General features: G+C 45.4%; 1 protein-coding gene and 1 long non-coding RNA gene across 4 annotated transcripts; one reads left to right on the top strand and one right to left on the bottom strand.

Moving 5' to 3' along the window:
- Positions 1-1,127: 1,127 nt before the first annotated feature.
- Rpl34 (ribosomal protein L34) lies at positions 1,128-4,886 on the top strand. Of its 3 annotated transcripts, none has more exons than XM_006233314.5 (5): positions 1,128-1,371; positions 2,458-2,531; positions 2,610-2,709; positions 2,953-3,056; positions 4,757-4,886. In XM_006233314.5, exons 2-5 carry the CDS (start codon positions 2,467-2,469, stop codon positions 4,839-4,841), a joined length of 354 nt encoding a protein of 117 aa, XP_006233376.1. In that variant the 5' UTR covers positions 1,128-1,371; positions 2,458-2,466; the 3' UTR covers positions 4,842-4,886. The 3 variants fall into 3 exon arrangements, with proteins under 3 accessions (XP_006233376.1, NP_001102037.1, XP_038958649.1); NM_001108567.2 differs by having other exon boundaries at positions 1,154-1,175; positions 4,757-4,885; XM_039102721.2 differs by lacking the exon at positions 1,128-1,371 and adding an exon at positions 1,380-1,574.
- On the bottom strand, positions 3,096-3,595 carry LOC134485685 (uncharacterized). Its single transcript, XR_010063945.1, has 2 exons — positions 3,465-3,595; positions 3,096-3,420 (listed from the first exon to the last, which is right to left on the bottom strand). It is a non-coding gene; the product is annotated as an uncharacterized LOC134485685 (long non-coding RNA).
- Positions 4,887-12,454: the final 7,568 nt, after the last annotated feature.

The raw sequence follows: 12,454 nt of genomic DNA, 5'->3' as shown, positions 1-12,454 counted from the left end.
AAAGAGAAGAAAACTCACATAATAGGGTTAAGCTTAATTTGGGAAAATTACAAGACCAGTTTTCTACTGGAATGGAGGGGCTTACATAGGGATAACATTAGCGCACAATGTACAAAAAAGAGCTCCCAGCTCCTAGAGATGGAGATGGTACTCTGCCCAGCAAAGTCTCTCTAGAAACAAAGAGATGAGATGCTAAGGAAATGTATTCATTCGCTTATCAAAAACTATGTTTGTCTCTCTACACCAGCCTTTATAGTGGGAAGAACAGAGACCGAGGGCGCACACGGGAGAGCAGTTTGAGAGGGACCTGAGAAAAGGATATCATTCAGAGCGGTTTACCTAGTTTCTTGACAAAGATAACAGTGATATGGGACTCTTCTTTAAAGTACAAGAAAAGCATTCATTACTTTTGACAACGTCATGAAAACTGGGGACCCATAATATAAACGTTCGCATAGACATTTGAAGGTCGCTGACCCCTCTGGTCCTCATCTTCATCTCGCAGACCAAACTTTACCACCCAAACAAAGCCTCAAGTAGCTGTTAGCACAAAATCATAAATTAGCCACCATTTATAGCGCACTTGCTCATTGTGAGACTTGTAGGCTAAGTGCTTTAACTTCAGGATGCCTTTGATCATCATGCTGCAGGGGTACTTAATAATATCTTCCTTTTAGAGACTTGCGGGTTTGCCCAGAGTGAAATAACTAGTAATTAGCAAATGCTTGGTTAAAAGTCTATAAAGTTTGTGCTCTGGCTGAATAATCGAAGGGAAGGTGGAGAACGAGAAGGGCACAGGTTACCTTATGGGATGTCAGAGAGATTTAAAACTAGGTCTAATTACCCTAGGCTAAACGCGTCGTGGCGCCCTTGTTTTCTCTGAGGGAAGTGGGGAGGCCTCTTCTGTCATGTGCTTTAGCTCCCACAGCGATCTTGCACCTAATTTTTCACCTGACGTCCCTACGTGTGGCTGGAAAACGAGCCCGCCTACGGAAGCCGCACTACAAACCTGAAGTCCCATCTACACAGGTCCCCCGCGGCCGCTTCCGTACAACATGGCGGCGCACTCGCTGACATGCCGCTTTCTCTGACGTACTTCCTGTCCGACGCAGTCACATTTGACCTTTGAACTCGCCCGCCCCTTCCTTTTCCTCTTCCGGGGACGGTGCTTAGAGGTATGGTGGCCTGTTTCGGCTCTGTGGCTTTTCTGTTTACGATCCGTACCCATCCGAGGAGCTAGGCAGGCGGGACGCCCTCGGGGTCGGTGCTGTAGCTGGGGTTAGTGGTGAGGGACGAGGAGAGGTGCATACCGGGCGGGTGGTCCGCTCGTAGTTTCGGAAAGCCCTCGATCGAACCAGCGCGTCCGAAGCGGTGAGTAGCCGGAGCCCCGCGCGCTTCGGCCGCCGGGTACGGAGAGCGAGAGGCTTAGGTCGTGGTTGTGAAGCGCTTAAGCGACCGGAACAGTGGAGCCCTCGGTGGGGACCGCGGCCTCCGGCTGCTCCCCTGTTGCTGTCTGTCATGGTGGCTAGTAAGCGAGCGAGACGCGATAGCAGGGGCGGCGGCGCTATGCCTTGGTAATGGAGATAGAAATCAAGTAGTGGCGGCTTAGGCCCTTTAACACTGGTCTGTGTCGCTTTAGGTGCGTGGTAGTTGGGCTCCCTTTAGGTAAAAGTGGATGTTTGGAAGGTGTGGAAGACAAGTCAGCTTGGCTGCACCCGGCTTAGGCGGCTGTTATTTGGGGTAGTGCTAATTAGGCCATTTGTCCCAGGGTTTGAGACTTAACAGCCCACTTTGAAGCAAAGTTGCATAGATGAGTGTGTGTGAAGCTCTTGGGTAGAATTTCCTTGCCCAGCACGTTGAGGAGCTGGATTCCAAATGCATCACTGCTGCGGGTTGGAGGGTCGTTAAGTAACTGATCTGCTAAGGATGTTATAAACAGCATAAGACCCAGGTCTCATTAATAAACAGATTGCCTTCTCGGGGATGCAGCTTTGGGACTAGATGCTACACAGATATTACCTGCCAGCACTGTGGAGGGTGGGATAGTTCAGTGTCTTAATCCCAGTGCTAGCTGTATGAATTGGGGGGGAAATGCTGTCTTAGAGCCCAGGAGCTGGCTCTGTATTGCCAGCAAATAGCACTGCTGGGGATTTACCTAAGGGTCCCACTTGTCATCCTTTAAATTAGTGCTACCAAGCAAAACAGACTTCTTGAGGGATGAGCCCTTGGTCAGGATTTTAACCAAGCTCCATACTTGTGGACCAGTAGGAAAGTCTCTAATTTAATGGAATCTCTAATTTAAATGGAATTCTTTAGAATTCGCCTTGTAAGAGCATGGTGTGAGCGAATGAGTGTATGGACGTAAGAGACATTATGTGATGATGCTTTGACCTTTAATTTACCCTCACAGTGATTTTAATTTACCTTCACTGACTTGTTTTATTCTCTAAATTGTAGGCACTCAGGATGGTCCAGCGTTTGACATACCGTCGTAGGCTTTCCTACAATACAGCCTCTAACAAAACTAGGCTGTAAGTATTTGCGAGTTTAAAATAACTGTTGTTGCTTTCTCTGTGACATACTGAGCCGCTTTCACTCTCCCTTCCTAGGTCTCGAACCCCTGGCAACAGGATCGTTTACCTTTACACCAAGAAGGTCGGGAAAGCACCTAAATCCGCATGTGGCGTGTGCCCAGGCAGACTGCGAGGGGTGAGTGCTCTTGAGAAAGCCTTAATCCCTCAGCAGGGAAATATGTGAAGGTGGACTTGCTACTGAGATACTTGGGAATTATTAAATATCTGCAGCCCAAAATAACCAACGTGAGAAATGGCCGAAATGGCTTTTGGGGAAAGCAATGGGCTTCCCCATTGTAACCTAGTTCCTAGTTCACAGTAACTGGGAGATGTCTTTCTGCTTGAGCATCTGAGGGTAATCACAGGCTTCATTCTACAGGTCCGTGCTGTGAGACCCAAAGTCCTCATGAGATTGTCCAAGACAAAGAAGCACGTCAGCAGGGCCTATGGTGGCTCCATGTGCGCCAAGTGTGTCCGGGACAGGTGAGTGAGGCGGCCGAGGTACTGTGTGCCAGCTGGGGGGGGGGGGGCTTGGCACCGTGTAAAGGAGTGACTCCTGTGTCAGTGTGGGGCATCTTGAAAATAGCATTGTTTATAGAGAGCGGATGGGAAGGAAATGCTGGGCAGCTGGGAAGGTATAGGAACAGGTGCTAGCGTGGGTGGCTGATCAAGTGATGACAGACAGCACAGCTAGGAAAGCTTGTGAAGGCCTTAGACAGCTTTAGTCTTACAATGTGGGAAAGGGTGAGTCCCAGGCAAAAGCTGAGTCATTACTTAACAGGATAAAGGTTTGGGGCATACAGAAGCGTTTTACGCAGCAAGAGGAAATTGCCCTTGTCTTACCTACCTGATGATGGCCCAGAGGGTTTGGTGGCAAGGGGACTTACCTACCTGATGATGGCCCAGAGGGTTTGGTGGCAAGGGGACTAAGTCTTTTGGATACTGGAAAGAGTTGTAAGGATGGTTGTGGTTTATTTGCTGAGCACCAGATAACATTTCAGTGTATCTGAGTGGGTTTGTTTGAGGGAAGAAACAGCATCTCCTTCCTGCTTTACACTCAGTTAATACCGAGCAGAGTGAGCGAAGGAAGAATGAGGGTTGGTGATGGGAGAGATCAGAGGCTGAGCTGGGTGGACTCTGGTGGTTTGGTTGTTTTATGGAACGCTCTGACCTAGTGGCTTGTTGCTTTGTTTCTTGACAACAATCTTCCAGGCCTATTTATGGAAGTTCATTAAGAGGAGGAAGGCCTAGGATGATAATACAGACACAGGGCAAATGTTCTCTAACACAGGCACTCTGAGCTTCATAAAGTTTAGAAGAGAAATTTCGTGCAGTTGTAGAAACTGGGTTGGCATTTGAGGCCATACCTGGATGATACAAACAGAAAGGATTTCCAGACTCTGGTGTTTGGCCTGACACAGGAAGGATGGGAGGTGAAAGGGGCCTGGGTAAGGTCATGAATTTTGAACTGTAGGAGTTTGGCGTATTTCATTCATTGCCTACAGAATCTAGATTTGTGCCTATCAAGACTTGGGCCATTGCAAGGCCTTGGCTCCTATCTCCCCCTGACCCCCAAGCTAGGGGCTTGGTTCTATCTAGTTCCAGCTGGCAGCTCAGTTCTATGGAAAACCATGGAACAATCTACAATACTTTGATAATATGTCCTGGATCCTGATACAAGAAATAACACCAGCCAGGAGCTATCTTAAGTGATAGTCTTGTCTTGGGTGTTGTCTATTAGGTTTCTCTGGCTGTGATAACCATGACCAGAGACAACTTGGGGGTAGATGTTATTTCATTGTGCACCTGAAGCAGAGGCTATGGGGGAGTGCTGCTTGCTGACTGGTTCTTCTTGGTTTTCTTAGACTGCCTTCCAGAAGCACCCATTCACCAGGCCGCTGTGGTACTGCCCACAGGCCAATAGGGGCGTTTTGATTGATGTTCGCCCTTCCTGTGTGACTCTAGCTTGTGCCTAGTTGACATGAAACTTGCTAGCACAGCCCATTTATTTTGTAGTTGGTCATGAAGTGGTTAAGACTCCTTGGATTGGAGAATAATCCTCCCCAAATGTTCGTGTAGCTTCACAAGCTTTGTGATTTGTTTGTTTGTTTTGGTGCGTGTTTCTAGCTCTCGATTGCTTTGCTCCATCTTGCAATGGTTAACCTTCCTGTGTCTCTTCCTAGGATCAAGCGGGCTTTCCTTATCGAGGAGCAGAAAATCGTTGTGAAAGTGTTGAAGGCACAAGCACAGAGTCAGAAAGCAAAATAAATGGGCAGCTTTTTTAAGTAATAAAAATCAAGACTTCGTCTACGGTTCCGTTATCTGTGATTTGTTTCAGTGTAATTGGTTGATTTCTCTTAAGAGAGCCGGTGGCTGGAAGTCACTGGGTCTTGAGATCTTCCTCTATCAGGAATGGTCCTTCTGTTAACTCTTAGTGACACTTAGACCGTCTCATAGTTAGTATCTCCTTCACACTACCAAACCAGAAGCCAGCCTCGGGCTGTTTTGAATGAAATGTTTTAATAATTTACTGACGCGGAGACTTTGAGCACTTGCCGCAGCCCTAAGTGACTCAGACTGTGACCGTCACTGCATGTTAGTCCAGGTTAGGACATTAAAATGCGGGCTATGTTTTGGTGGTGTCAGTGCTCACTGAACAAGTTTTCTGAAGCTCCTTAATGCTATGAGAACCTGCACTGGTCCAAGAGCCATACAAAACCTTTTATTTCCTAATGTGTGTCTGTTGCATGTTGCTCCACATTTAGCCATTACCCATAAGCTGTCGATGTGATTGGTACAAAGGAGGGTTTTCATAGTAACTGTGGGTAAAAGTCAGAAGGTGTCTACCACACACATGAGACAAACACTCAGACACAGAATCTGTAAAAAGTGAGGCATGGTTCTGAGTTGTGTCCTCCAGACATGCCCTGGCCGTGTGGCTCAGCTTGACCTTGGGGCTCCTGATCTCCCAGGTACTAATAGTCTAGGTCTGTACCCCTGTGCTCGGCTAAGTAAACAGGCAGTTTGTAGAAAGATTAAAGGGATCCCAGAAAATGAGTAAGCTGGCATTTGGACAGTAAGAGTTTAAACAGAAGATGATGTCCCTGATGACATTAACCACTGTTTGCCCTGAAGTCTTCCCACCTTTGCAAGTGAGGGGAACACAGTTACAGTTGGCTGGAGTAGTTGCAGATGGATTAACATTTGATGGCTATAGCCCTGCATTCTTTGTCCCAGCAGTCCTGAGGACAGCCTGAGTTACATAGCAAGACCTATCAAAGGGCTTGGGAGGGCTGTGTCTGGGTGCCTTGATAGCAGAGGTGTATTACAAGGTTATGTAGATAACATCTGTTAGCCGCTCCAGGAACCACTTGAGTAAAGCAGCAGAACAGTGGTCATCTTGTCACAGAACATTTTCAGAGTTTGAACGGTAGCTCAGAAAGTAAAACAGCAAGCATGCCCGGAGTTAGAATCCTCAGCATGTGTAAAATCCTAGCCAGATGGTGTCTGTAGTCCTGGTGTGCTGGATTGGGAGGGTGTGCATAACTAGTAGAGAAAGGCCAGTCAGTGCAACACTCCACATTGAATAACTGACCCTGTTGCCTATAACTGGAGAACAGGACAGTACTTAGTATTGATCTGTGACCTAAAAGGGTTCACACACGAAAACTTAAAATGATGATAGCCTTGAGCTCTAAAGTTAACTTCTTCCCATGACAGGTTAGTGAGATGTACTGTAGTGTGTTTAAACAATGCTTTAGACTCAGTTGGTCACCTGTCAATTGACAACCTACAGGCTAGATTTTTAAAACCGTGAAACCCAGGCTTTATAAACTGGAAGGGAAAGCCTTGCTTTGTCATCCCTTAGTGAGTCCAGGCCCTGCTATTGGTGTTAGGTTGAGCAGCTTGACTGAACACAATCCCTTCTCTTTTTTACATATTTATTGTTAATGATATGTTGGTACTATGTGCATCTGTGTTTAGGTGCCCTCAGAGGCCAGAAGCATGGTGTTGAGTACTGAATATCAAACTTGGGTCCTCTGAAAGAGCAGTACCAACACTTAGCCTTTGGATCCTGTCAAATTTCAGCCAAATAAAACATGAGTTAGATCGGCCTGGAGAGATGGTTACTGACTGCTCTTCCAGAGGTCCTGAGTTCAATTCCCAGCAACCACATGGTGGCTCACAGCCATCTGTTATGGGATCTGATGCCCTCTTCTGATGTGTCTGAAGACAGTGACAGTGTACTCAAATACATATAATAAATAAAGTCTTTTTTAAAAATGGGTTAACTGAGTGTTGAGAAAGCTGTATTAACAGGATACCTTTTACAAGCAATTCATTTAACCTATTCTAAGTTAAAAGATATTTATTCTTTTCTTCGAAATGTCTTTGTAGATAATTGGGAAAGTATGGAAAAACATCTTATTTCACTACTTAGAATATTAGTAGTAGATATTTTCCCTTCTGCTTCGTTTGTAAGGCAAAAAGATAATGACAAAATTGAAAGCATAATATGTTTGTAATTATTCATTGCTTTCCTCATAGCACCCCTGCTATAACTTTTTTGAAATACATGTAAATATCTTGGTATGACCATAATTTAAATATTTTATTTCTTTTGGAAATCCCAGCTAGTACCAGCTTTCTCCCTAAAACCTGGGAATATTTGCATGTATTTGGTTTTCCCACTCAAAGTACTTACAATATTGTGGCATGAACATAGTACCAACTCTATGTCCCGAGTCACCCAAGTGAATTCTTTAGTTTGGCAGGGGTCCCGAGTCACCCAATGGATTCTGTAACTGCTGTTTCAGTTTGGCAGGGGTGGGGGGTGAGAAATCAAGGTTTTATTGAATCCAGTTCTGTGTGTGACAAAGTAGTCTTGACAGGTCCCTAAAAGGCCATGTGAATGTACTCAGTGGTTTTCTTTTTAAAGTCTAGTATTTCTCTTGCTTATAAATTCCATCAGAAGGTTGAAGTGGCTCTTTTACCCAAAGCAGAAAAATCTCCATATGTTTAAGCAAATCAAGTCTCAGCAGCTGAGTATTAATGGCATACCATGTTAGCCTAATGATTAGCCAGAAAATGGCTACCTCCAGGCATAACTATGCATTTTCCAGCAGAAGTCAATCTTTAGGTTATGATGCTAGTTGGTTCTGAATGTCAGTTTTTCTCTAGGGTACATTACTTAGTGCTAGTGATCATTATTTTATAATTATTGGCATCACCACTATCTCATCTTGGCTTGTGAAAGCAGTTGTGTGTGTGTCTCTGCAGTGTATTTAGATCTAGAGAATGCCACGCTATAGAGAGAACCCTTTTCCCTGGGTCTGTTACCATTGATTACACAGGATTCGACTGTTTTCAGGAGCTCTATTCAGTACTTACTTGATAAAGACGTTCACTTAAAATTTGTGACTAGTTTCTAATCACTTGATTCTGTAAATCTCCAGGTTTAATTTTGGTTTCTCTGTTGCTGTGGGACAGGGAGAGGTTCTGCTTTGCTGAGACAGTCTTGCTTTGTATCCCTGACTATCCTGGAATTCACTATGTATACCACGTTGCTGTCAAACTCACAAAAATCCTCCTGCTGCTGCCCCCCAAGTGCTGGGATTAAAGGCATGCACCCCTACACCTGGCTAATTTTGAGAAATCCCAAGTAAACCATTTGTTGAATGTTTGTTGAATTTGTTCTGTGTGTGTAGATGCAGGGGGTAGTAAAAAGTCTTACAGTTCTCTTTAAACAGTGAAAATTGAGTTTGGTGGCGAGCCTTGTGTTGAAAGTGAGGCATAGAAAGGTTTTGCCTCTGAGTTTTCTTTCTTGGTTTGTGCTGCTGTAACAGCCATATACCTGGCAGCTTAAACAACAATTACTTCCCGGGGTTGAGGCTAAGGTCAAGGCGGCAGCCGACTCAGCATCCAGCAACACTTCCTGGCTTGTTCATCTTTTTGCCTTATGGAAGACTCAAACTTCATGACCTAATTCCTCCCCCAAAGCCCAGATCCTATGGCCATCCCTTTGGAAGCCCATTAAACACAGACATACTGAAGACACAGATATTTCATCCTATAATGCTTCCTGAATTAATATTTACAATACTGAATCAAAAACTGCTTCTGGCCTCCCAGATCCCAGCTGCCCGTCATTAGCAGGCTTTCTTGTGTCAGTATGGTGAGCATAAAGGATTGTAGAAATACTTCCCCCATTCATTTATATTCTTTTTATTACTGGCCTTGGCGCTCTCATTCGTTCATTCATTCATTCAGCTGACACTTAAAAACTATGCCAAGAAGTGCTGGGGGTAAATACTAGTAGCTAACCAAGCCACTGAACTCTGCCCTGCCTCACAGCTTCCTCATGGAAGACAAGTTTACACACACACACACACACACACACACACACACACACACACACACTCTGAAGGAAAAGCTCTGATGTGAAACCAAGGAAGGAGTCTAATGGAGACCGGGCTTTTCTCGGGAGTAATGTGTAGGTTTGGGGTAAGGCTAAGCACTGAGTCCCTAACTAGTGATCAGTACATTCCAGACAAAGGAACTGACCTAGGAAATACCAGGAGTCAGGAAACAGCTCTCATAAAGACACAGTTAATTCAATACAATGCTGTTCTCAGCCTTGCAACATGTGAACATTACCAGTCACCAAGAAGCGCCCCTGTCACCACAGAGGTTTTAATAAAAGGGCCACATCTGTAATGCTTTTCCCATCCTGCAGGAGACCAGTGAAAGAACAACTTTCTATAGTGCTCACTTCAGCAAGGTCAAAACTCCCTTTGCATTATGGAATATTTAAATTACAAAAAGCCCCGGGTGACTTGCGCTGTGGCCCACTATGCTATTAAGGAGAGAGAGGATCAAATGTATTGACTGAAATCCCCCGACACTCACCCTGCTTCTATATTCAGTGGCCTGCGCAAACAGCCGGAGGGCTCTGCTCTCTAACTCTCTCCAGGGTTGGAAATAAGCTTCCAGCATGGCGTGCCAAAAGAACAAATGGTCTTGAAGAAAAGTCAGATATTTACTGCATTTGAGTGTTAGCCATGCAGAGACTGTGGGGTGCGTGGTGTTGGCCGTACTTTCTAACTCTTCCACTGCGGTGTGAACGTAGCTACACACGGATGGGTAGAGCCGTAGTCCAATAAATCTTGGTTTGCAGAAACATCGGATTTGCAGATTAGCAGAAGCAAGTGGTCGTCTGTGGACCCCATGCTCTATGATTTTACCTCTAGTCACACTACCATGTAATGGCAGTTGCACGATTGATTTCAAGACCAGCGTACCGTTTGTCGCCTTGTCAGATCTCATCAACCTTGAGGATGGTCAGAAGAAAATGAAAGGACTTCCTGTCTTCATCCCTATCCGCTTCGCAGTGATGGCTTACAGGGTGCCGTATCACCAAAGCGGTGGGGAGGGGCAGTGCAGTGGACAGGACTTGCTTACACACCCCTTACAGTAGTTTTGAAAAGTATGTGGACCCCGCCAAATGTTTAGATTGTCATCTAAAACTTCCTGTTAGGGTTTTAAACCACGCGGAATGTCATTTCCAACAGTGAAGTTTGAATAATTTTTAAAAATAATGTATTTTTATTTTACGTACATTGCTGTTTTGACTCCATGCACATCTTGCGTGAGGGTGTCAGATCCTCTGGAACTGCAGTTACAGACCGTTGTGAGCTACCATTTGGGTGCTGAGAATTGAACCTGGGGCCTCTGGAAGAGCAGCCATTGCTCTTAACCACTGAGCCATCTCTCCAGCACTGTTTGAGTAATTTTAAAATACTCAACCTTTCAGTGGATTGATTGAAACTACATGGTGGCTATTTTAAAAGGTAGAAATGGACAGCTGGAAGTTGTATATTAGTCCCTTGCCCCAGACATAACACCACGGCATTTTCCACTGGCTGGACAATAGTGTGCAGGAAATCCTTCCCCTGTGAGAACAAAAGAGCCAGACAGAGAAGCCGCAGAGCCTTACCTGCACTGGTCGCACAGACAGAATAAGGAACCGCTGTGTCTTGAACTGGGTTCTCTTGGCTTCAGTCTCAAAGAACTCCTCAAAAATGACCACTGTCTTTGCCATTTGAGATGGTAACAATAGTGAGGATATTAAATAAAAAATTATCGTAATCACTCTACCCCATTCTAATCTCGTCTGAGTTCGAAAGATCCTCAGTGTGGTCCAGGACAGCCTGCTGCCGTGCGGGGTGCTTCTCCTCAGTGTCAGGCAGGGAAAGACTCTACCAGGAGTCTTTTCTTTCTTTACAACCATTCAGACGTTATAATCCACTGTGGGTGTAAAGGTTCTTCTCTTCTAGGCATTCGGATTAACAACCCAGACAGACACATACCTCCTTAGCGAAGAGATTTCATTCCACCAAGAATTGACAATAAATGGAAACATGGGGCAGATAAACTACATACTACAACCACCAAGTGCCATGGAGAAAAATGGCCCTGCTCAAGAAACAGAAGGTACAAGCACAGAGTTACAAAGGTCTCCCCGAGAATGGCATTCCCAACCGGCTCTGTCTAAGGAAGGAACCACAGTTCTCCAAGAAGAAAGCTCTTGGGAACAGAGTGGTGTCACAGGGCTGAAGCAGAGGGAAAGAGAGTACTCTGAAGTGACCGAGTTCATAGGGTATTGGCTTGTGTTGGTCCTAACAGTTTCCTAATAGGACCTGTGTGGTCATCAATGGGCAAGAGGACCTCTACCCTGGGGACACTGCTCTAGCTTTCTCCTGGAAATACTTCATCCCACAATCAGAGGCCAGGTTGCTGTGTGTTCCTTGTCTAGACATTAGCACAGAAGCTCCTGCCTTGGGTCCCCCTGAAATGCATTCATGGGGCCTGAGAGTCTCTTTTCTCTGGCATATTTCTCAGGAGAGGATTGTGTTACTGACGTGTTCACCTGAAGCCTGTGGGTGTCTGAGGGGTTAGAAAAGAGTGTGGTGTGTGTTAAACTCGCCCCACATCTGCAGATAAGGCCCTTCAAGGTAGAAGTCGAGCCAGAGGTCTGCAAAAAGCAGGGTTTTCTGCTAGACAGGAAACAAGAAAACAAGCTGTGTCTGTAAAGCCATGTTTGGACAGAGAAGTCTGAAGAGTTTTAGGAATCTAACGTCAGAATCACCTCAAAGACCTGTTTGTCCAAGTGGGTAGGATAGAGCATACCTTTCTGAATTACGTGTTGGAATGATTTATATGACTTATGCTAGCATTGGACATAAAGCGTTATCCTGAATTTCCTTGCTCTGAGTCCCACAGATGTCAAGGCAGCTCAGAGTCTGGCTCCCGAGTACATGGGAAGCCACCAGAGCTATATTGCCTGAAAGCAGCTGTGCTGATCCTAGGTCCATAATTATTCATGTACCGCCCTCAAACTGTGCGTCTCCAGTCAATTCACCATGGAGCATCAGATGGCTTGTGGTTTCCTTTCTTCTGTAAAATGGAAGAAAGGTGGAACAGTTGTAAAAGATGGGCCGGGATGGAGAATTTACATGCCAGCTTCTTGGGGGAAATCAATTTTCAGAAACAGTATGTGGAATTTGAAAATCTAGAAATCGCTTTCATTAAGACTGACAATCCTCCAAGGCGCCTTGGGCTATCCTTAGGTAACCTCGAAAAGACATCCCATACGAAGCGCTCAGCTAGAATGGAGATAGTGTTTACTTGAAGCCCAAAGGCCTCCAGTCCTGGCTCAGTCACTATTTCTGTCTCCTCGGCTAAGTCACTTGTCCTGGTCCTGGGAGTCTGGGATCGTGATCTCCAAAGTCTTCCATTTGTGCATCCATTGACTGATTTTACTGCCTTGATGGGGAATTTGGCCTCTGCTGTGTTCCAAGCACTGTAGGGGGCTCTAAGGG

The sequence above is a fragment of the Rattus norvegicus genome, chromosome 2, assembly GCF_036323735.1.
Source record: "Rattus norvegicus strain BN/NHsdMcwi chromosome 2, GRCr8, whole genome shotgun sequence".
Taxonomy (NCBI): Eukaryota; Metazoa; Chordata; class Mammalia; order Rodentia; family Muridae; genus Rattus; species Rattus norvegicus.
The sequence above is the reverse complement of the archived record's forward strand: the minus strand, read 5'-3'. Positions and strand labels throughout refer to the sequence as shown.

Coding starts and splice junctions, on each gene's coding strand:
- Rpl34 (XM_006233314.5), top strand. CDS start 2,467: ATGGTCCAGCGTTTGACATACCGTCGTAGGCTTTCCTACAATACAGCC. Junction 2,532..2,609: donor GCCTCTAACAAAACTAGGCT/GTAAGTATTTGC, acceptor CTCCCTTCCTAG/GTCTCGAACCCCTGGCAACA. Junction 2,710..2,952: donor GCCCAGGCAGACTGCGAGGG/GTGAGTGCTCTT, acceptor TTCATTCTACAG/GTCCGTGCTGTGAGACCCAA.